This window comes from Aphelocoma coerulescens, assembly GCF_041296385.1.
Source record: "Aphelocoma coerulescens isolate FSJ_1873_10779 chromosome Z unlocalized genomic scaffold, UR_Acoe_1.0 ChrZ, whole genome shotgun sequence".
Lineage (NCBI taxonomy): Eukaryota > Metazoa > Chordata > Aves > Passeriformes > Corvidae > Aphelocoma > Aphelocoma coerulescens.
Window position 1 is genome coordinate 50391033 of NW_027184085.1, and position 24042 is coordinate 50415074.

The following is a 24042-nucleotide window of genomic DNA, read 5'->3' on the forward strand; positions in this document are numbered from 1 at the left end:
CCTGCGGAGCACGGTGCCTGCCGGGATAAGAAGTCTCGCGTTGGTCCGGCGGCGCGCCCTGTGACGACACTTCCGGCGCGGCTTCCGGTGGCGGCGGGGCCCGTGCTGTGTCAGGTCGGCGCTGCCGCCATGGCGGGTGAGGGCAGCACGTTCCGGCTGCGCTGCTCCCTGCTGGGGCACGGGCAGGACGTGCGGGGCCTCACTCGTGGCCTCTTTCCTGAGGGCGGCTTCGTGTCCGTCTCGCGGGACAGAACCGCGCGGCTCTGGGCCCCTGACGGGTGAGTGCTGGGCCGCGGCGCTGGGCGGGCCGGGCCGAGCGCTCCGGCCGGCGCTCCGCAGGAAGGAGAGCGCGGAGATGCCTCCGCAGGGGCTCCGCCTGTGCCCTGCCCGCGCCCCGCCGAGTTCGTCTCAGCAGCCGAGTCCTTCTCGGTGGCTGACGGCAGAATCGGCGGGGCCGGGGGAGGTGACGGGCGGTGAGAACCTGTTCGCAGGAGGCGTTCGTGATTGGCATTGTCACTTGCATAGAATCGTGTTAAGGGTTTAGAAGGTACCTTCAAGATTATCTAGTCCCAGTCCCTCAGCCATGGGTAGGGACAACTTTCACCAGAACAGTTTGCTCAGAGCCCTATCCATCCTGGTCTTGAGGACTTCCGAGGATGGGGTATCCACAACTTCTCTGGGGAACCTGTTCCACTGCCTCATCACCCTCACAGTGAAGGATTTCTTCCTAAAGTGTAACCTAAGTTTTCCCTCTTTCAATTTGTGCCCGTTAGTTCTTGTCCTATGACTACGGTCTATGAGGAACAGTCCCCTTCCAGCTTCCCTGTAGGCTGCTTAGGAAACTGGAAGGTTGCTATGAGGTCTCCATGCAACCTTCTCTTTTCCATGCTGAGCAGGCCCAAGTCCTGCATGCCTGCTTTTGGGGAAGGTTGTATGTTTTTAAGCAGTTAGCTGTACATTGATGTTGTAGTGCTTTGGAGATGCTAACAATGTCAGTAGTTCTAGGCATCCTTTTTTCTAGGTGGTATTAATGATGTTGTTTCCACCTCATGCTATTCAGTGCCAAAGTAATCCTGCTAGGTAACAGTGCCGTGATTTTGACAGTAAGGCAGTGTGCTTTGAATGTTAAAAAAAACCCCATCCTTTCTTAACCTTGCTAAACAAGCTTTTTTAAATGTAAAATGGAATGTGAACAAAAAATTAAATACACAGACATTAAAAAAGGAAATAACAGCCCAGCATTAATTTTTCTGATATCCATGTTGCACAGGGTTGTCTCATACTGAATTTGTCTAGTTGAATTCACAAAGTGAATTTTTCAGCATATTACCTAACTTATGACCTAATACTTGCTTTGCCCAGTATTCCTCCTAATTAAGCTTTATCTCACAGATCTCATCAATTGCCCGCATTCCCCACCATTTTGTCGCGGGTTGGGTTTGTAACCGGGCGGAAACACCAATTTAGTGTAGTGGTTTGGTCTAAAATACTCATTACTGTTTATCTTCTGTGAGATAAGAATTAGGAGAAATGCAAAGCAGGCACCAACTTGAATGAATATAAAGAAGTTTATTAACAGACCTAAAAGAAGAAAAGAAAAAAAAAAAATTATACCACCTTTAGAACTCTCCTCCTCCCCCCACCTTCCTCCCTTCCCCCACTGACAATGTAAAGACAACCCTTAAGATGTTCAGTCTGTTTACCACTTCCATAATAACCTTGTTCAGTCCATTTAGAAAGAGAAGTCTCTTTTTGCTCATGCTATGAAAACAGTATCACACCGAGACAGCCGCCCACTTCCAAATATTGTTCAGTCCATTCAGGAAGAGGAGTCTCTCTGCTTACGATGTGATTCCCTTCCCCCCGACTTGCAGCTTTTCCCGCAACTGCTTTCGAGGGTCCACTCTTAAAAGTTTTCTGGGGTACAATTTTAAGGTTGAGCTGTTCAGAAACAAAAAAAAACAGAGGCCCTTCTCCTTCCTGGGAGCAAAGGGTCATCTTCATCTTTAAGACTATCTCTGGAAGCATCTCTAGGAATTGAGGTTTTTCTCCTTTCCTCTTTGGAGCAAAAGTCCTTATCTGGTTCATCTGGTTCATCTGGTTCATCTCTCTGTGTCCAAACTTCTCATGAAATTACAGCTGCGTCAGCATCTGCCTATCTCAGCGCAGGTGCTTCTGCTTATGAGTTGAACACTCCACCCCCCATATCTTCATGAAATTACAACGGGATACTCTGATATATCATAGCTTCACAACAGACTTTCAGCTTTAAGCATCTCCTCTCTCTCTTCCCTCAGGTTTTCAGTTCTTCACAGCAATAAAAGGGTTAATCTCACCTCAGCCTTGCAGCTGGAATGTGGCTTATCGCAGTTGGTCACCTGACCTCTGCCGGACAGAGGTGCCGCTTTGCTGAATCTCGGCCGCAGTGGAGAGGGGGGGGTTCCGAGCCGCTCCGGCTGCCCACGGCAAGGCAGTGGGGGGGGTTCCATGGCTGGAACAGGCCCATGGCTCCAGGCTGGCTGTGGCCCGGCCCGGCCTGGCCCAAGCAGGGCCTGGCCGGGCCCACTGGCCCCTGCACGGGGCCTGCAGCCACCTGTCCCAGCACCGGAAACGAGAGAGAGCTGGGGTGGGAGTTTGTCTATTCTTAAGTGTGTATCACAGAGGCGGTCACAACTTTAAGTGGCTTAAAGAATTGTCCATATTCAAACTGGCCAGCTGATAGGTTCTATCAGGTCCCAGAGGAAGCTGTAAGCACCCCTTAGCAAGGATATCCCTTCCGGGACTATGCTTGCTAACCTATGACATTCTCCACCCCTCGCCTCTGTGAAGACACATTTAAGAATTATTATCAAAATTACGTTCAACTTCTGCTATATTCCACCCCTAGGTAGTTCAGTACAATTACAATATAAGTTTCTCACTATCATGCTACTTAACTTATGACCTAATACTTGCTTTGCCCAGTATTCCTCCTAATTAAGCTTTATCTCACAGATCTCATCAATTGCCCGCATTCCCCACCATTTTGTCGCGGGTTGGGTTTGTAACCGGGCGGAAACACCAATTTAGTGTAGTGGTTTGGTCTAAAATACTCATTACTGTTTATCTTCTGTGAGATAAGAATTAGGAGAAATGCAAAGCAGGCACCAACTTGAATGAATATAAAGAAGTTTATTAACAGACCTAAAAGAAGAAAAGAAAAAAAAAAAATTATACCACCTTTAGAACTCTCCTCCTCCCCCCACCTTCCTCCCTTCCCCCACTGACAATGTAAAGACAACCCTTAAGATGTTCAGTCTGTTTACCACTTCCATAATAACCTTGTTCAGTCCATTTAGAAAGAGAAGTCTCTTTTTGCTCATGCTATGAAAACAGTATCACACCGAGACAGCCGCCCACTTCCAAATATTTTTCAGTCCATTCAGGAAGAGGAGTCTCTCTGCTTACGATGTGAGTCCCTTCCCCCCGACTTGCAGCTTTTCCCGCAACTGCTTTCGAGGGTCCACTCTTAAAAGTTTTCTGGGGTACAATTTTAAGGTTGAGCTGTTCAGAAACAAAAAAAACAGAGGCCCTTCTCCTTCCTGGGAGCAAAGGGTCATCTTCATCTTTAAGACTATCTCTGGAAGCATCTCTAGGAATTGAGGTTTTTCTCCTTTCCTCTTTGGAGCAAAAGTCCTCATCTGGTTCATCTGGTTCATCTGGTTCATCTCTCTGTGTCCAAACTTCTCATGAAATTACAGCTGCGTCAGCATCTGCCTATCTCAGCGCAGGTGCTTCTGCTTATGAGTTGAACACTCCACCCCCCATATCTTCATGAAATTACAACGGGATACTCTGATATATCATAGCTTCACAACAGACTTTCAGCTTTAAGCATCTCCTCTCTCTCTTCCCTCAGGTTTTCAGTTCTTCACAGCAATAAAAGGGTTAATCTCACCTCAGCCTTGCAGCTGGAATGTGGCTTATCGCAGTTGGTCACCTGACCTCTGCCGGACAGAGGTGCCGCTTTGCTGAATCTCGGCCGCAGTGGAGAGGGGGGGGTTCCGAGCCGCTCCGGCTGCCCACGGCAAGGCAGTGGGGGGGGTTCCATGGCTGGAACAGGCCCATGGCTCCAGGCTGGCTGTGGCCCGGCCCGGCCTGGCCCAAGCAGGGCCTGGCCGGGCCCACTGGCCCCTGCACGGGGCCTGCAGCCACCTGTCCCAGCACCGGAAACGAGAGAGAGCTGGGGTGGGAGTTTGTCTATTCTTAAGTGTGTATCACAGAGGCGGTCACAACTTTAAGTGGCTTAAAGAATTGTCCATATTCAAACTGGCCAGCTGATAGGTTCTATCAGGTCCCAGAGGAAGCTGTAAGCACCCCTTAGCAAGGATATCCCTTCCGGGACTATGCTTGCTAACCTATGACATTCTCCACCCCTCGCCTCTGTGAAGACACATTTAAGAATTATTATCAAAATTACGTTCAACTTCTGCTATATTCCACCCCTAGGTAGTTCAGTACAATTACAATATAAGTTTCTCACTATCATGCTACTTAACTTATGACCTAATACTTGCTTTGCCCAGTATTCCTCCTAATTAAGCTTTATCTCACAGATCTCATCAATTGCCCGCATTCCCCACCATTTTGTCGCGGGTTGGGTTTGTAACCGGGCGGAAACACCAATTTAGTGTAGTGGTTTGGTCTAAAATACTCATTACTGTTTATCTTCTGTGAGATAAGAATTAGGAGAAATGCAAAGCAGGCACCAACTTGAATGAATATAAAGAAGTTTATTAACAGACCTAAAAGAAGAAAAGAAAAAAAAAAAATTATACCACCTTTAGAACTCTCCTCCTCCCCCCACCTTCCTCCCTTCCCCCACTGACAATGTAAAGACAACCCTTAAGATGTTCAGTCTGTTTACCACTTCCATAATAACCTTGTTCAGTCCATTTAGAAAGAGAAGTCTCTTTTTGCTCATGCTATGAAAACAGTATCACACCGAGACAGCCGCCCACTTCCAAATATTGTTCAGTCCATTCAGGAAGAGGAGTCTCTCTGCTTACGATGTGAGTCCCTTCCCCCCGACTTGCAGCTTTTCCCGCAACTGCTTTCGAGGGTCCACTCTTAAAAGTTTTCTGGGGTACAGTTTTAAGGTTGAGCTGTTCAGAAACAAAAAAAAACAGAGGCCCTTCTCCTTCCTGGGAGCAAAGGGTCATCTTCATCTTTAAGACTATCTCTGGAAGCATCTCTAGGAATTGAGGTTTTTCTCCTTTCCTCTTTGGAGCAAAAGTCCTCATCTGGTTCATCTGGTTCATCTGGTTCATCTCTCTGTGTCCAAACTTCTCATGAAATTACAGCTGCGTCAGCATCTGCCTATCTCAGCGCAGGTGCTTCTGCTTATGAGTTGAACACTCCACCCCCCATATCTTCATGAAATTACAACGGGATACTCTGATATATCATAGCTTCACAACAGACTTTCAGCTTTAAGCATCTCTTCTCTCTCTTCCCTCAGGTTTTCAGTTCTTCACAGCAATAAAAGGTTTAATCTCACCTCAGCCTTGCAGCTGGAATGTGGCTTATCGCAGTTGGTCACCTGACCTCTGCCGGACAGAGGTGCCGCTTTGCTGAATCTCGGCCGCAGTGGAGAGGGGGGGGTTCCGAGCCGCTCCGGCTGCCCACGGCAAGGCAGTGGGGGGGGTTCCATGGCTGGAACAGGCCCATGGCTCCAGGCTGGCTGTGGCCCGGCCCGGCCTGGCCCAAGCAGGGCCTGGCCGGGCCCACTGGCCCCTGCACGGGGCCTGCAGCCACCTGTCCCAGCACCGGAAACGAGAGAGAGCTGGGGTGGGAGTTTGTCTATTCTTAAGTGTGTATCACAGAGGCGGTCACAACTTTAAGTGGCTTAAAGAATTGTCCATATTCAAACTGGCCAGCTGATAGGTTCTATCAGGTCCCAGAGGAAGCTGTAAGCACCCCTTAGCAAGGATATCCCTTCCGGGACTATGCTTGCTAACCTATGACATTCTCCACCCCTCGCCTCTGTGAAGACACATTTAAGAATTATTATCAAAATTACGTTCAACTTCTGCTATATTCCACCCCTAGGTAGTTCAGTACAATTACAATATAAGTTTCTCACTATCATGCTACTTAACTTATGACCTAATACTTGCTTTGCCCAGTATTCCTCCTAATTAAGCTTTATCTCACAGATCTCATCAATTGCCCGCATTCCCCACCATTTTGTCGCGGGTTGGGTTTGTAACCGGGCGGAAACACCAATTTAGTGTAGTGGTTTGGTCTAAAATACTCATTACTGTTTATCTTCTGTGAGATAAGAATTAGGAGAAATGCAAAGCAGGCACCAACTTGAATGAATATAAAGAAGTTTATTAACAGACCTAAAAGAAGAAAAGAAAAAAAAAAAATTATACCACCTTTAGAACTCTCCTCCTCCCCCCACCTTCCTCCCTTCCCCCACTGACAATGTAAAGACAACCCTTAAGATGTTCAGTCTGTTTACCACTTCCATAATAACCTTGTTCAGTCCATTTAGAAAGAGAAGTCTCTTTTTGCTCATGCTATGAAAACAGTATCACACCGAGACAGCCGCCCACTTCCAAATATTGTTCAGTCCATTCAGGAAGAGGAGTCTCTCTGCTTACGATGTGAGTCCCTTCCCCCCGACTTGCAGCTTTTCCCGCAACTGCTTTCGAGGGTCCACTCTTAAAAGTTTTCTGGGGTACAATTTTAAGGTTGAGCTGTTCAGAAACAAAAAAAAACAGAGGCCCTTCTCCTTCCTGGGAGCAAAGGGTCATCTTCATCTTTAAGACTATCTCTGGAAGCATCTCTAGGAATTGAGGTTTTTCTCCTTTCCTCTTTGGAGCAAAAGTCCTTATCTGGTTCATCTGGTTCATCTGGTTCATCTCTCTGTGTCCAAACTTCTCATGAAATTACAGCTGCGTCAGCATCTGCCTATCTCAGCGCAGGTGCTTCTGCTTATGAGTTGAACACTCCACCCCCCATATCTTCATGAAATTACAACGGGATACTCTGATATATCATAGCTTCACAACAGACTTTCAGCTTTAAGCATCTCCTCTCTCTCTTCCCTCAGGTTTTCAGTTCTTCACAGCAATAAAAGGGTTAATCTCACCTCAGCCTTGCAGCTGGAATGTGGCTTATCGCAGTTGGTCACCTGACCTCTGCCGGACAGAGGTGCCGCTTTGCTGAATCTCGGCCGCAGTGGAGAGGGGGGGGTTCCGAGCCGCTCCGGCTGCCCACGGCAAGGCAGTGGGGGGGGTTCCATGGCTGGAACAGGCCCATGGCTCCAGGCTGGCTGTGGCCCGGCCCGGCCTGGCCCAAGCAGGGCCTGGCCGGGCCCACTGGCCCCTGCACGGGGCCTGCAGCCACCTGTCCCAGCACCGGAAACGAGAGAGAGCTGGGGTGGGAGTTTGTCTATTCTTAAGTGTGTATCACAGAGGCGGTCACAACTTTAAGTGGCTTAAAGAATTGTCCATATTCAAACTGGCCAGCTGATAGGTTCTATCAGGTCCCAGAGGAAGCTGTAAGCACCCCTTAGCAAGGATATCCCTTCCGGGACTATGCTTGCTAACCTATGACAGGAAAGAACTTGTTAAATTGCACAGAAGTTTGAAGCACGAAAGGAATTTTGATTCTCACCCATATTTTTTGAGAGCTCTATGAGCAAGAAGACATGAGTAACTTCTTTGGAGTCATAATGTTGTTGTTGATTATCCTTCTCTGTTTTGAAGGCTCAGGGACTACAGTAGTCAGGGTTTCAGTGGGTAGGCACACTGCTGTATGCTGTTTTGATTTAGCTTTTCCAAGAAGAGATGTTGCTTTATTTGTTCTAGGTACTTTAAGGGGAGAAGATGTTTTAGTTAAAGAAGAAGATGTTTTAGTATTTAAAAGAGTATCATGATTTCCTTACGTATTTCAAGCTTGCCAAACATGAGGGTGTGAAGGATAACAGTATGATATCATATGATAGGTTGTGTTTTTTGAGGGTGGGGGAACAAACACAGGAAAACAAAACAAGCGCACGTCACCACAACCTGCATGTTTATTCTGTGGGAATAAGTAGCTTTTTCCAGTTAATTCTGTAACCATTGAGGTTGGCTCAGGGTGAAGAAATTAGGGTGCTGCTCAAGTCAGTTATAATCTGTTTAACTGTTGTTCCTCTACAATGCTCCTAATGAAGAGCCAGTGAATACATTTGGCAGGCAGTAAACTTCATTTATGTGCTCTTACTTTAGCCTGTACTTGGATATACATTTGAGTTTTCAGACAGAAAAAGATGCCATAAATACAAACTGTAGCTATTTCTGATCAAATTTGGCATAGTGTTTGCCAATGAGCGTGGAAAAACAAAGTTCTTCCAGGCCTATCATTGTACTGAAAAACAAATGGAAAGCTTTAAGTTTTCTGTACCGGGGAGGAATTCTGGGATGTAATTTTTGTCTTAAATTTTGCATTCTTTCTAGGCTGTCCATAGTATTTATTCAGCACAAGCCAAGCATAGTTACTAATTCAGGAATTGTAATTTACTCAAATAAAGTACTGTTTTTGTCATGATTCTGAACTGATTGTCACGTATGTTTAAGTCTTAACAGGGGTTTTACTGAGATGCACTGTATGAGTGGCCACTCAAATTTTGTATCTTGTGTGTGCATCATACCTCCAAGTGACCTCTATCCTCGTGGGCTGATTGCAACTGGTGGCAATGATCATAATATTTGCATTTTCACAGTTGACAACCCAGCTCCTCTTTACATCCTTAAAGGTCATAAAAACACAGGTATGTAGTAATTGTATGTTGGAGTTTTTGCATAAAAGTTAATGTGATTTATTAGAAAGGAAATAAAGTTGAATTTATAAAACTCAGTTTTGATTTATTTGGTATATTGATGCCATGATGATTTTTTGCCTTTTCTTTTATACCCCTTTTATACCTTTTTACAACTTCTGTATTTCTTAGTGGTTTTTTTTAGCCTACATTCTTGGACTTGTTTGTCAAGCTAGGAGACTAAACATTTTAGAAGCTTCATCGTTAGAGATCAATATGCCCATACAAGGGAAGGTTCCTGGGGGAGGGGGGCTCATTCAAGCTTCTCATTGGGGAATCTTTGATAGATATATTAATTAGTAAGACCTGTAATGACATACCAGATCTTTTGTGTGGTATGCATTAAGGTGCATTCGACCTGGACGTGTGCACCTAAGGATCCTTAAAATAAATACAAAGGTAAAATCCCTTTTTCCCTTCTAACTGTGTTTGACTCTTGATTTTAAGACCAGGAAAAGGCATCAACATAATGTAGCAAGGTGTTTAATTATGGCTTCTGCACATAGGATTTTATAATCTTAATTCATGCAGTGACCATTCATTGCAAGGACTTGCAAGTTTATTCTGATGAGTATTTGAACTTTCTCTGTCCCAGCAATTCACAGAATGATTACCCTTTTGTCAAGAGTTGCATTTTTATCAGGCAGTTAGTTCAGTTCTTCATGTATTAAGCTTAATTTTTTTTGTCAAAGATGATACAAGTAGAAAAAGTCAGCTTCCTAAATAAACTTCCTCTGCCCATTTTGTTACTTAGATTATTGGTGCTTTCACTATATAGCTTTACACTGTGTAACTGGAACATTTGAAGATTATCTTTTTACTAAATTTTGAATGTCACCACAGTTTTTTGGTGGTAGTATTTTGCGTTCCAAGAAGGTGAGCTAAGTATTTTTTGTATGAAATAACTTCTTGAAGACATAAATTAATACTTGTTGATAAAACTTTTCTTCTCATAAAAGCTGCACCTTTGAATTAATTGTGTGTCTTGACTAGTTGTCTAATATGTTTGTCATCATATTCTAGTCCAAGAGACTAGATCTCTCTAGTCCAAGAGAAGAGATCTGTGGCTTAAGAGGAAATTTAAAAATGTGAATGGCAAAAACATTTCAAAGTTTTTAACCTAAAATTAAGAGAATTTTAAGGAGCTTCTTTCTGGGTTGCAATGCAACGACAGTTCATTTAATTTTTCTCTAGACTCCTCAACACTAAATATGCTACTAATACCAAATAAATCCCCTTAAATGAATCTCTTGAAATTTCTGGCATAAGATTTGTGGCAGTGCCGGGTACTTGTCAGTTCTGACTTGAATGTTCATTCCAGTTTGCAGCCTTTCATCTGGGAAATTTGGCACATTATTAAGTGGATCATGGGATACAACAGCAAAAGTCTGGTTGAATGATAGGTGTATGATGACATTACAGGTAGGAAGTTCCTCTACATAATTATAAGTACTCTGAATTTGATTCTGACAAGTCTTAACAATGTTGGGTTTTTTGCAGGGTCACACAGCTGCAATATGGGCAGTGAAGATACTTCCTGAACAGGGATTAATGTTGACTGGTTCAGCTGACAAAACTATAAAACTGTGGAAGGCAGGCAGATGTGAAAGAACATTCACTGGTAAATGTTGCTGCAGTTGATATCATTTCACTGGTGTGATCTGTTCTTGTCAAAAGAGAAAAAACATTAAAATCTTATAAAACCATGGATAAACTGAACAATATTTAGGTAGGATTTTTAAAGTCCTAAAGTAGTTGTATGCCCAGAAACCACATGACTTTTAAAAAAATAAGATTTTTTTCTGAGAACTGTGAGCAATTAATTTTTTTTTTCTAACTGCTCCCACAAAGTTTTGTTGCCTGGATTTAGATATGAGCTATATAGAAGGGGTATACTACTGCTAAAGGAGACAAGAACTGCATTAATATTTTTTCTTCTTTTGTAAAGGACATGAAGATTGTGTGAGAGGTTTAGCAATTCTCAGTGAAACAGAGTTCCTTTCCTGTGCTAATGATGCTAGTGTTCGAAGATGGCAGATCTCTGGCGAGTGTCTGCAGGTGTATTATGGACATACAAATTATATATATAGCATCTCTGTCTTCCCTCGATGTAAAGGTAGGATTCCTTTCTGACTGTTAGACAACATTCTTCAAAATGAAATGGCAGGGTGTGTATTCTGATGTTCTGTGGCACTGCCACAACTAAAGAGCTCAGGTAGCATTTAATTTTTTTCTTACACCCAGGATAAGTAGATAAAAGAAGATACTGTGATTGACTCCAGATTGCACCACTGTCAGACTTGCTCTGGCATTATGTGGGATAAAAGGTCCTGGGTTAGGGCTAATTGAAGGCTTAAGTAAAACTTAGATGAAGAAGTAGGCAAAACTATTGTCTTAGCTGCCACCTGTATTTCAGTACTGTTGCAGAGTAGTAAAATAGTAATGTGTGGCATGCCAGTTTGAAATAACGTAAATTTAGGTATTTCCACAGCGTGCGTTATATGTACTTAGGTTAAGAATTTTATGTATGAAGCTTAATTACATTTGTTTTCAGAGTTAGAGTTTAGAGGTTCAGAACTAACTGTTGAGCCAGTTGCAGAAGAAATTCCAAGTCAGTGACCTTTGTGTGGTGTATGGGACACTTGCGCATTTGTTCAGCAGGTAAAGTGCATGTATATGAGTTGATGCATATGTTGTAGATCTCCTATGCCTTAAAATTCCTCATTGAGGAGTCTGTAGACTTTTGAAAGTGAGTTGTGTGTGTTTTCTGAAAAAGCAGGCCTACCTTCCAAAACTCAATTTAAAACAAATGTGAAAGTGTGCAAGTATAGTGCAAGATGAAACAGTGGTGATTACAAAATTGTTTAAGCCCTTGAAAGGAGGACGGGATCTTTCTTCGTCTTGGGCACAGTTTCATTCATTTAATCTGCAATTTATGCACTCTTTTTTTTGAGAAGACAAGTGTGATTTTTTTGAGAAGTGAAAAGTGGCTTTCTTTTTGCTCTCTACTTGTAATTGAGAGGAGTACTAAATTGCAGAAAGGTTCTTTTACTGTTATAATTTTTAGCTACCCAGTTGCAGAATGTCATCTAGTATCATAGTATGCTAAAAAAAATACTTTGAAAGTTTTTTCTATCTTTTTATTTTCAGATTTTGTAACTACTGGAGAGGATAGATCTCTTAGAATCTGGAAACAAGGGGAATGTGCTCAAACAATCAGACTCCCAGCTCAGTCTGTATGGTGCTGCTGTGTGTTAGACAATGGTGACATCGTAGTTGGTGCAAGGTATCCAGGTTTTACTTACAATATATTTCTAGATCCAAATCTGACAATCCTTGAAGAAATTGCCAGCATAACTTTGGATGTCAGTTTCATTTAAATTTAAAAATACAGCCATCAAAGTGTGTGTGAAATTTAAACATGTGCTACACTTAATCCAAAATGATTTTTTATGTCATTCACAGAGGTAGAGTGAATTCTTTGGAAATGTGGTAAACCAGGAATAGACTTGAGAATAAATTTAGCAAGCACGGTAAAAAGAACCCTTTTGATAGGCATATTGTATCTTGATTTTAAAATTATACTGAAGACAGGGTTACCTGCTTGGTTCCTTCTCTGTGTGGTTTTAGTATGAGAGTGAATTCCTTTCATAACAGTAGTTGAGAGGGGTAGTTAGAAATAGTGGTGGTTTCATGTGATGTAGAAGTCACCATTAGAATTTCTGCAGTCAGTGTGATGTTTAAAATAGTACTTCTGTTTGAATGTTTTCTTTCCATTCAGTGATGGAATTATAAGGGTGTTCACAGAGTCCTTGGAACGTACAGCAAGTGCTGAGGAGATTCAGGCTTTTGAAAATGAGCTTGCCCAAGCATCCATTGATCCTAAAACTGGTGATTTAGGAGATATCAATGCTGATGACCTTCCTGGGAGAGAACACCTTAAGGATCCTGGTAAGTTACTGTATTTCTGTCATGTTAGAGGTGCCTCCAAATCTTGGTTTGAGGTATTGAAACTTCTGATAGTTTCCAAACTTAAGGCTTTAATCCCTTTCAGTAAGGTTACTGAAGGAAACAGTTTAATTTTGCTCTACTGTCCTTTCACTGATTCTTTTGGAAGCAGGATTCTAGGTTTTTTGGTTTTGTGGATTTTTTTATTCTCTTACGAGATAATTTAGACAAAGGTGGAATCGATGCTACTGTGTGGTTGAGATGTTTTTGATCTGTTCTGCCAGGTGTACCAAGAGTATGTGAAACAGGTAATTTGCAAAAGGAATACTGAATTTGCAATTTTTTTCCTAATAAAAGTAGTAGATGCAAATTTTCTGGTTTAGCTTTTGACTTGAAAGATAGTCTTGATGGGCTCAATTCACCCTTTCTAGGTACTTGAGAAGTTCTTGGGAATGCAGTAGAAGCAGTAGTAAACATTATTCTTAAACAGACAAATACTGTTTTCCAGGGTGAAGTAACCAGTGACTTCAGCCCTTGGCTGTGATCAGGAAGTGGCATAGATCTTACATCTGTATGAAACTTTGCATCTTGTTAGACTATGGGAAAATATCACCTTTCTTAATTGTCATCTCACTGGGAAGATGATGAATTTCTGAAGTACTCGACCTAAGTGTTGGTTTAGCCACTTAGTCTGTTGGCAGATACCGTTACTATAATTGTAAAATGCTCATTAAGATTGCTGCTATTCTTGTTGTGAGATGTTTTTGCTGGGATAGAGTCTATTTTCTCCACTGTAGTTAGTTTCGGGCTGTTTTGAATTTGTGCTGGAAACAGTGTTGATAACACAGGAATGTTTTTGTTACTGCTGAGCAGGGCTTACACAGAGCCAAGGCCTTTGCTGCTCCTCACGCACCCCACCAGCGAGGAGGCTGGGGGTGCACAAGGAGCTGGGAGGGGACACAGCTGGGACAGCTGACCATAGCTGACCCAAGGGATATCCTATACTGTATGGCATGATGCTCAGCATATAGACTAGGGGGAAGAAAAAGGAAGGGGGGGATGTTTGGAATGTTGGCATTTGTCTTTCCAAGGAACTGTTGAGCCTGATGGAGCCCTGCTCCTCTGGAGACAGCTGAACACCTGCCTACCTGTGGGAAGTGATGTATGAATTCCTTGCTTTGCTTTGCTTGTGCATGTAGTTTTTGATTTACCTTTTTAACTCTATCTCAATCCCCAAAGTTTTCACTTCTGTTCATCTGATTCTTTCCTGCATCCCAGCCACAGGAGCACTGAGTGTGTCTGAGTGGTGCTTAGTTGCCATCTGGGGTTAAACCATGACACGTATCTACTTAATTCCTGTGCTGTGACTTCAAGTGTTGTTGAACTATTTTTTCATTTTTAATGCTGAGCACCATTTGAATATTCTTTTCTCCTAAAGTAAAGCATTTCCTTGAAATTGTTCAAACTCCTGTCTACAGGAACAAGAGATGGACAGACACGGCTTATTAAAGATAACGGGAAAGTAGAAGCATATCAATGGAGTGTTAGTGAAGGAAGATGGATAAAGATTGGAGATGTTGTTGGTTCTTCTGGAGCCACACAACAAACATCTGGAAAAGTTTTATTTGAAGGAAAGGTATATGCAAACTTTAATTAATTTCATTATTTCCTAAGTAATCAGTCTTTGTTCAGATAAAATACAGTTTAGAAAATACGTATTTGTACTTTTTTGTTATTTTTGATCTCAGAGGTAGAAGTATAAATAAGTACGATTTGCTTTATTACTTACGAGGCACATTCTGTAAAATGAGCAAGCCAAGAGACACAAATTATTTTGGGGAAAGGTAAACTATTAGTAGAGAAATTGTCAAGTTCTATTGTATTTATTGTTAATACCTTGAGAAGTTAGTTTTAATATCCTTCCCAAAGGAATGAACTTTGTAATTTATAATGCGAGGCTTACCTAAAATGTTAGGTACCAGGCCTTCTGTACCCCTTCTCTATAGTAACTATTAAACCTAAAGACGGGTAAGCTGAAAAATGTTTCCTTTACTGAAATATACACAGAAAAGCCTGTCAGGGTCCTCTGAGCATACCTCTGAGAAAGAAATGCCTCTGAGATACTGATTTTCACTCTCACAGATTTTGAAGAAACATTAGGAAACCATCATTTGATAGCATTAGAAGTGTGCTTTTAAGACTGAAATTTCTTGAGGCATCTGACTGCTCTATAGCTTTGTAGGGAGACAGAGGTGTCCATGAGAGTGACCTGATGCATTTTTATTTTGTAATACATGTGTACACACATTATCATGATCTGTTGTTTTACTCTGCTCTTCTTGAGCAGAGTGTTCTGGAAAATACAGGTTTAAGTCTGGTATGGTTTTAGCTGGGACAGAGTTCATATTTTTCTTAGCAGCTGGTACAGTGCTGTGTGTTTTGGATAGAGTATAACAACAGTGTTATAACACACTGATGTTTTGGCTGTTGCTAAGTAATGTTTAGTGTTTACCCTAAACCAGCAAATGTTTACTTGCAGTCTCTCAGGATAGCATTAATGATATGTTCTGTAAGTATCAGTGTTTTAAGTTTTTAGGCTTAGGTTTGGTCCCATTAGACTGCATTTAATAAATTTTTATGTCAAAAGTCCTGGAAGACTTCTAATTTGTTTTTATTTTTATTCTGCTTAAAGGAATATGACTATGTTTTCACCATTGATGTAAATGAAAATGGGCCTTCCTACAAACTGCCGTATAACATCACTGATGATCCTTGGCTGACGGCATACAACTTCCTGCAAAAGAATGATCTAAATCCTATGTTTCTGGATCAGGTGGCCAAGTTTATTATGGACAACACTAAGGGGCAAACACTGTTGAGTACAAGTAATCAATTTTCAGATCCATTTACAGGTCAGTATTTTAAACTTAAATGATGACATTAGATACTCTTGCCAGTTTTGTGTCTTCAGCACACTTGCTAGGGATGCACTCTGACTGATGTTCCACACCATCATTAGCAAAGATTTGGAACAGGACTGGATGCAGTACTGACCCTTGGGCTACACCACCAGAGCCTGGCTTCCAACAGATGTTGTTCCACTGATCACCATCCTCTGGTCGTGGTTGTTCAGTCAGTTTTCAATCCATCTCACTGTTATAGAATCATTAAAGTTGGAAAAGACCTCTAAGAATATTGAGTTCAGCCATCAACTAACCACTTCCATGTTTGCCCCTAAATCATATCGCCAGGTGCCATATCCACACAGTTTTTTGGATGCTTCCACGGATGAGGATTCAGCCACTTCCCTGGGCAGCCTATTCCAATGCCTGAGCACCCTTCCAGTATAGAATTCTTTTCTGATATCTACTCTAAGCCTCTCCTGGTGCAGCTTGAGACCATTTCTTCTCATCCTGTCACTTGTTACTGGGAGAAGAGACTGTGCCCCACCTTGATACCTTTCAGATAGTTGCAGAGAGCAGTAGGGTCCACCTGCAGCTTCCTTCAGGAACTTAAACACCCAGTTCCTTCAGCTGCTTCACATAAGACCTGTGCTCCAGACCCTTCACCAGTTCTGTTGCTCTTCTCTGGACTTGCTCCAGCACTTCAATGTGTTCTTTGTCGTGAGGGCCCCGGAACTGTTCACAGGATTTGAGGTATGGCCTCACCAGGCCCAAGTATAGAGGGACAATCACTGCCCTGGTCCTGCTGGGATAAAAGCCAAGATACCATTGTTCTTCTTGGCCACCTGGGCACATTCCTGACTCATGGTCAGGCAGGTGTTGATCAGCACTGCCAGGTCCTTTTCTGCTGGGCTGCCCCCAGCCTGTAGCTCTGCATGGGGTTGTTGTGACACAAGGGCAGGACCCAGCATTTGGCCTTATTGAACCTCACAGAATTGTCTGCCTAGGCAGACTTCAGTATTGTACCTCTTGATCTTCTTGTACATGAAGGTGTGTTTAATAGTCATTGCTTTTCTCACTCTTTGACTAGGTGCTGGACGTTATGTTCCGGGCTCTTCATCTGGATCGAGTACAATACCTGGGGCAGACCCATTTACAGGTAACCTAAAATTCATAATCTGTCTGGCTAGCACTTAAGATATGCATTTGAGTTGTGTTCCGTTGCATGCCATATTTAGCCCCAGACAGCTGTTTCTTGCAGTTCTCTGGGGCAGTAGTGTGGAACAGCCTGGTAAGGTGGGCTCTGCCACTGGCAACGCATACTGTTCAGTGGAGGGGAGCCATCTGCTGTCAGGTCTGGCTCATGTCACTCTGCCCTCTACAGTAGAACGGTAAGGACCTAAACCTTTTGTTTTGCCAGACTTCATATGCAAGAACAACACAAGATTATGTATATTCATAGAGGTAGTTTTCTGTTTTCATTTTTTACTTACATTTTACATGATCTTTATTGGTACCATCCACTCTAGATTCTGATCCTCACTGGTATAGCTATTGTGGAGTCCCCCTCACTAGTTTAGCAACCTTGTTTGCAAAGACATTCCCAGTTCCAGCCCTGTGTTGGCAGACTTATCCCATCCCTGATTAGTAGCTCTTGCTCCTCAGAGAGGGTCCTGTAATCACTCAGTGCCAAAGTCTTGTCTGCAAAATAAGCCATGCAGTGAGTTGCTGACCTACTTGATGCATCCATTTCTATTCAAGCATTTTTGCTTCGTTCAGTGTGTCAAAGATAAACCACCTGCACCCTTCATCCTTGCTCCCAGAACTCTTTAATCACTCTTGATATCCTCCAGGATGTCCTTGGCAAAACCATTGATGGCCATGTGGAAGAGTAGCAGGGTAGCAGTCTGAAGGCTAGGCAAGGCTTGGCAGTGTCTCTGTGGCATCCTGAATCCTAGCCCCCAGCAGACACCTGCCAAGTCACCAGGCCTCCCTACCCTGCAGGAAGTGACTCTGCTTCCCATCACTGCTGCTTGCCTTTATCCTTTTTGCAGACATGAGGTGCAGTCTTAGCTGGCTCTTACACATCACTGCTGGGTGTTTGTCCTCACCAGTGCACTCAGTGCCTGTTCTGAAGTTGCAGATCACAGGTAGAGCAGAAGCATTTGTGCTGTTACCAAAATTCACAGCCTTCAGTCTTCCCCATCTTGACAGTCTTTCTGTCTCCACCTGTCTCTGCTCCCTGGCTTTTGTGACTCTGTCGTCTCTGCAGGTTGAAGCCTCAGTGCAAGAGAATTCACCTCCCACAGGAGAGTAAACTCATAGCCCAGGCACAGAGAGAGTCAAGGGTTGGGCTTTGCAGTGTGCCCTCCTGCTGGAGCTTGTCATGGATAAGGTATCTGCTGTGCTGAGGCCCACTTCACCTGTGGGTGCCAGAGACCATGACACAGTGTGTCCCAGCTGTGGCTCATTTAGGTTGTGAATGCCGTCATCACCAACACCCTCGCACAGGCATAGATTTAATCCTTAATGAAGTGTTGACTCTTTCTTTGTACTTCCTTTAGTGCAGAATAATCCCTTTTAACAGTTATGTTTGAAAACTAGTAACTAAATACGTTAGGTAACCGGTATTCAGTTAGGTAACTAATACATTACCTCTTTACTGGTAGTGGTGTTTCAAAACATCTTTCTTAGGTGCTGGTCGCTATGTTCCTGGTTCAGCATCAAATGCAGTAACTCCAGTGGGTGGGGTTGATCCGTTTACAGGTAAGAGACTATGTCTGCCAATGAAAAATGTTCCTGATCTCTTGGTTTGTTTTTTCTCTCTGACATGAATTCTGCATTGATGGAAATTCATACTTTATTAAAAATAATGGGCAGATTGAAGCTGCTTATACTCTGAAATTATTCATAAAATAGGGATAACAGAGCTTTCCTTTACATGCAGGAATCATGCACACAAGCTTTAAAATGTATGATAATAATCTGTTTGAGAGGATTATTGATCTCCTAGTAGTAGTTGATCAGAGAAACGGATACAGTTAATGGGCATTATACAATATCAGCCACTAAATGTCGAGTTTAAGAAATCATTATAGGTGATGATAAAAGCTTTTTGTTGCTCTTCAAAAAAAGAGATTTCAGGCTACTATTGCATGTGCCATAACTTGGTCATTTCTTCAAATCTTCTCATACACAAACACTTCCATTTTGAAAATAATAAAAATATAAGATTTCAGGGACAGAAGGGATCTTTTTTCTAAAAAGACCCTTTCCATTTTCATGTCTTAACTACAATACATATTGCTATAAGTGACTGTGTATTTAGTTCACATAAATAAGAAATAACTCTTAAAATTTCTTGTAAATTTTTACATGGGGGGAGAACAATTTGTGAAGATACTGCTTTTAGTTTTAACTCTTGAATGTAAAAATAATGTAAGGAATGACAGATATTTGCATAGACATTCGTTTTTTTTCAAAACATACTTTTCTGAACAATATCCAGCAGTAGAGAGTTACTTCTAGGATGTCATTCTATGTCAGACACCTTGGTACACCGTTAAATGCTCTTTATTGCCTTTCTGTAGGAATGAGTGCCTACCAGTCAGCCGCAGCTAAAGTTGAAAATATTTATTTTCCAAAGAAGGATGCTGTCACCTTTGACCAGGCCAATCCTACGCAGATACTGGGTCAGTGTTTTAATATCAAGGATGTTTTCTTAAATTTTTTTGAAGTAACTTGACTAACTGAGCTTAAAAAAAACCCCTATCCTTAATGCTAGATCCATTTCATTAATCCAATACTCGGTTTTTTAAATCACAGTCAAGTTTGAATACAGCACATGCCATAAGCAAAACATGACCACATGACTTAAGTAAAAATACAAAAATTGGGATCACACTAAGAACATATAGTTTCTTTATTGTTTCTACTGCTTAATAATAGAAAGAGCAAAAAGGAATTGTATTTCAGTTATGAAAGCTCTAATGTTCTTATGATTCTTTTCTGGATTTTTGTCTCTATATAGGCATTTTTTGAAATTGTTCTACAAATTCTCAATCTTTGTGTTGCACTGTTTAAGGGGAATTAATAGTAGCAATCATTGTGATAATTAAAAACTTAAAAGTTAGAAAATTATCATATTGGAAAAAGTGTTTAAAAATCTGACCTCCCAAAAACCCCTCAATTGCAATAGTTCTTATTGTTTATAAAGTGCTTTTGTAGCATTTCATTTGAGATCTCAATTTATGAGGTTCTGTTTCCAGAAAGGTGTGCCTCTTCTATTGGTTTTACAGGCAAATTAAAGGAACTTAATGGCAGTGCAGCTGAAGAACATAGGCTTACTGAAGATGACTTGATAATCCTAGAAAAGTTACTGTCTGCAACATGCAACACCTCTGCTGAAACACCTACAGCACAGCAGCTTCAGACTTTATGGAGAGCAGTTAACTGGCCAGAAGGTAAACACTTGCAATTATTTTATGCGTCATGTCATCAGTACTCCACCATGAAAGAAAAGTCTCGTCATGCTGTATGTTACACTGAGTCTGTCCCAAAGACTTAATAGCCCAAGTAGAAAACAGAAGATGACTAAAAGGTGCTAACAGCAGTGATCAGCTGCAGGGGCAAATTTGGTGATTGGTTGCCAGATATTATTGGCACAATAATAAACACAAAGGAGAAACTTGATATGAAAATCAGTTATGATTACTTCCTTAGCAAGGCCATCCTCAAAAAGGTGGGAGACTTGTTAGGAGGTAGAGTAAGGAAGTGTGAACTTGGGATCCCTAAGATGTTACCAAATGAGAGATGAAATTACGGAGATAAATTAGGGGGGGAAGAAAATCAAAAGTAGCTCCTATTTAATATGGTAGAGAAGAAGTTACTGATGCTAGGCTACATGATCAAAACTGCATTAGTGAAATGACATTCTGGAAGAATGCAAGTGTAGGTGATATAATTACATTTAATAATGTATTGTTTGCGCTGATGGATTGGAAAAGCTATTTTGTTTGTTACGGCACAGTCTGGAAATAAAGAATTGTTTGCATATAAAAATGTCTAAGCATGGTTAAAATGAACTGCTTTCTTAAAATCACAGTTAAAGATTTACTGACAGGAAGAACATTTTAGTATTAAAAATTCGTGCTCATTATATAATATCACTTAATCAAACTGTGTTTTGCATAATGAGGAGCTGGTGATGGCCAGTGTCATACCTTCCAGGCTCTTTGTATTGTACAGAGCATTAGTTCTGAAGATTCTGCACATATGCAGGAAAAACATCAATAAGTAGTTGGGCAGGTTCAGCTTTGATTTGGTTGTAAGCATTGGATACCAGTAGTAGATCCAAGGAGCCAGATATAGTCAGAATTTGGGAAAGGAGGGACACGCTAAGCTTTTGTTTCCTTACAATGATTTCCAACTCATCAGTGGAGGACATATTTTTTATTTTCTTTTCCTGTTTTGTAGCTATACTCTACTGTAAGTTACAGAATGAGGACGAAGGGAGATGCTGTCTATGTAGAGATGTTCAGTCACTGAACTTTCAGCTTTCAAAGACAGTTTTGGATTAGTTATCATATCTTGTGCTTGCCTTCAGTGCTATCAATAAGAGATTTTAGAAAAGATTTTAAGGTTTTCTGCAAAGCACTGTGTTAATCCTAAATTACGGATTATGGCTTTTTTATGATAATTGAAGCGTTGCTAGAATGGATTTGTCAATTTTGTCTTTATGAATTTCAAACAATTTGTGCTTCTGCATGGAACTGTTACTGGGCTGTTTGCAAAGCTGCAGGGCTAAGAAGGTCTGTGTCTGAAAGAAACTCACTGACAAATTTACATATAATGCAGTATTAATACTAAAATTTTGTTTTGTTTTGTTTCTCAGATATTGTCTTTCCAGCTCTAGACATTCTTAGATTGTCTGTCAGGCATCCCACTGTGAATGAAAACTTCTGCAGTGAAAAGGAGCACGTACAATTTATCATCCTTCTCCTTAAATTTCTGAATCCTAAAGGAAAGCAAGCAAACCAGCTGTTGGCACTTAGAGCTCTTTGCAATTGTTTTGTCAGCCATGCAGGCCAGAAGCTCATGATGGAACAGAGGGATGAAATAATGACACAAGCAATAGAAACGAAATCAGGCAATAATAAGAACATCCACATTGCGCTGGCCACGTTGACATTGAACTATGCTGTATGTTTACATAAAGTCAACAACGTTGAGGGCAAAGCTCAATGTTTATCAGTAATCAGCACAGTTATGGAAGTTGTTCAAGATCTTGAAGCCATTTTTAGACTGCTTGTGGCTCTTGGGACACTAATCAGTGATGATACAAATGCTGTGCAATTAGCTAAGTCTCTGGGAGTTGATTCTCAAGTAAAAAAGTATGCCTCTGTATCGGAACCAGCTAAAGTAAAAGAATGCTGTAGGTTTGTTCTCAGTCTGTTATAATCGTTTTTCTTAGCACTTGGAAGACAGTGTATGCAGAAAAAAGATGCTTTTGTTCATACTTTATGACAGACTATACTTGGGAAAGTACTATGGATTAATTACACTTGACTTGTTGCAAGATACAGAGAAAATAAAACTTTTTTCACTGTTTGTCATTGGACTGCTTTTCTGAAGTGATCAGTGCACTGGAACTTTGCAAGGAGTCCTGGCATTGCTCAAATAAAAATAGATCACCAAGAAGTCAAACCATATCAGTACTTACAGGTCATCCAGACAGAAAGGTAGGAAATGGCTGTTATTTAGTGACTGTCAACTCTTGACACCCACCCCAATCACATTCTGTGTTTCAGCATGAGTCTGTTCTTGACTGTGGGTTTTTTCAGCAGAGAAGGGGCCCTATATAGTGCATTTCACAAGCTTATTAGTTAATGTTTGTTAATATTAACCCTTGTCAGATAGCCTGGTAAGGAAATTTTTCATCAGCCTTCTCCACTTCCTTTTGAAACTTAGCTTTCATGACTCTTACCTCTTTTAACCCTAGGATTGGATGACTTTTTGAGGGGTAGAATCTCTACCTGCTGTATGGATGTTGTGCTTCACTCATAAATTTGTATCTTGCAGCTTGTAAAATGGCATGGACTTCTAGAGAAGCCTTTAACTGACTTTTTAATTTTTAAGGACAGGAATACCCCACCAGTTTATAGCAGGTGTCTTAATCTATGTTATAAAATCTAGATGATTAAGAAAAGGTTGTTTTGAAGAGTGGGAGAGCAATCTAGATGCAGAGAAGAGATTGAGCAGCAGTATCTTGAAGAAGCTTCCCAAAGGTGGTCAGTGTACCCTGCCTGTTAGTGTTGAAGAGGCATTTGGACAAAGCGCTTGACAAGAGGCTCTAACTTTTGGTCAGTCCAGAAGTGGTCAGGTCCTCTACAACTGAAATACTCTATTGTAAACTTTACAAATTTAAACACAAGTTTTACAAAGTAGCTTTAACTTCATAATTGTGGTGACTGTGAAAAGGGAAAATAATACTTTGCAGCTTATTCCAGCAGATCTAAGATGTTCAGCTCAAAAGGGAAATGTTACTTTCTATGACTGCAAGTGTTACAATTTGGTTTAGAATTAAGATGAACTGAAGAGGGTCAGTGTTTAAGTTATATTTTTCATTAGACTAATAGAATGAAAAAGAGGAAAAAAAAAAGGGCAAACTTCCGGCACATGAGCTCTACATCACGTGATACCTGCCTATGATGTCTATGCCAGATGTGAAGGATTTTGTGACCAAGAGCTCTTAAATTTATTTTTGCTCCAGCTACCTGAACTGAGTTATTACACTGCTTCCAGCAATCTTAGTCTCTCAGATCTTTAGCTGCACACTTGTACAGTTACACTTTTGATGGATTTCCAGATAAATACCCTCACAGTCCTGATCGTGGTCTGAGTCACAGGTTTTCTGATTTGATCCATTGGATATGAGGCAGTCCAACAAATTATTCACGATTTAAAGTGCTTAATAGATGAACCCCTTCCTGGGAAAGCATCTAAGAAGCTACCTTTAGGAAACATGTCTGTGAAATAATGTGCCTGTCTGTTGAATTTTGGTTGCCTACTATACAATTGTTCTTGAAGCTTCAGCTTTCTAATGTTGTGCTTTTCAACTGTGTTTGTACCTGTGCTATTTTAAGAAATTTTACTTGTCTTAATATTTTGGCTTTATTATTGTGGGATTGCTCTGTTACAGATTATCTCTTTACGTGAAAATTGTTATGAATTTCCCAGACCAAAAATTAATGCTTATATTAAATAAACATACTCTGGCAACTCCCAAGAAATGTTATATTAAAAGATATTACAAAATTCACTTAAATTTGCGGAGAA

The 24042-nt window shown here is 41.4% G+C and overlaps 1 protein-coding gene across 2 annotated transcripts; it reads left to right on the forward strand.

The window, feature by feature from the left end:
- The first annotated feature begins 101 nt into the window (after positions 1–101).
- PLAA (phospholipase A2 activating protein) lies at positions 102–22314 on the forward strand. Of its 2 annotated transcripts, none has more exons than XM_069002111.1 (14): positions 102–278; positions 8613–8806; positions 10176–10276; positions 10355–10475; positions 10803–10970; positions 12005–12140; positions 12636–12805; positions 14281–14438; positions 15495–15714; positions 16796–16864; positions 18400–18471; positions 19296–19397; positions 20004–20168; positions 21599–22314. In XM_069002111.1, the coding sequence occupies exons 1-14, from the start codon at positions 130–132 to the stop codon at positions 22162–22164; spliced, it is 2391 nt and encodes a 796-aa protein (XP_068858212.1). In that variant the 5' UTR covers positions 102–129; the 3' UTR covers positions 22165–22314. The 2 variants fall into 2 exon arrangements, with proteins under 2 accessions (XP_068858212.1, XP_068858213.1); XM_069002112.1 differs by having other exon boundaries at positions 8622–8806.
- The last annotated feature ends 1728 nt before the right edge of the window (positions 22315–24042 follow it).

Coding starts and splice junctions, on each gene's coding strand:
- PLAA (XM_069002111.1), top strand. CDS start 130: ATGGCGGGTGAGGGCAGCACGTTCCGGCTGCGCTGCTCCCTGCTGGGG. Junction 15,715..16,795: donor ATTTTCAGATCCATTTACAG/GTCAGTATTTTA, acceptor CTCTTTGACTAG/GTGCTGGACGTTATGTTCCG. Junction 19,398..20,003: donor CAATCCTACGCAGATACTGG/GTCAGTGTTTTA, acceptor TTGGTTTTACAG/GCAAATTAAAGGAACTTAAT.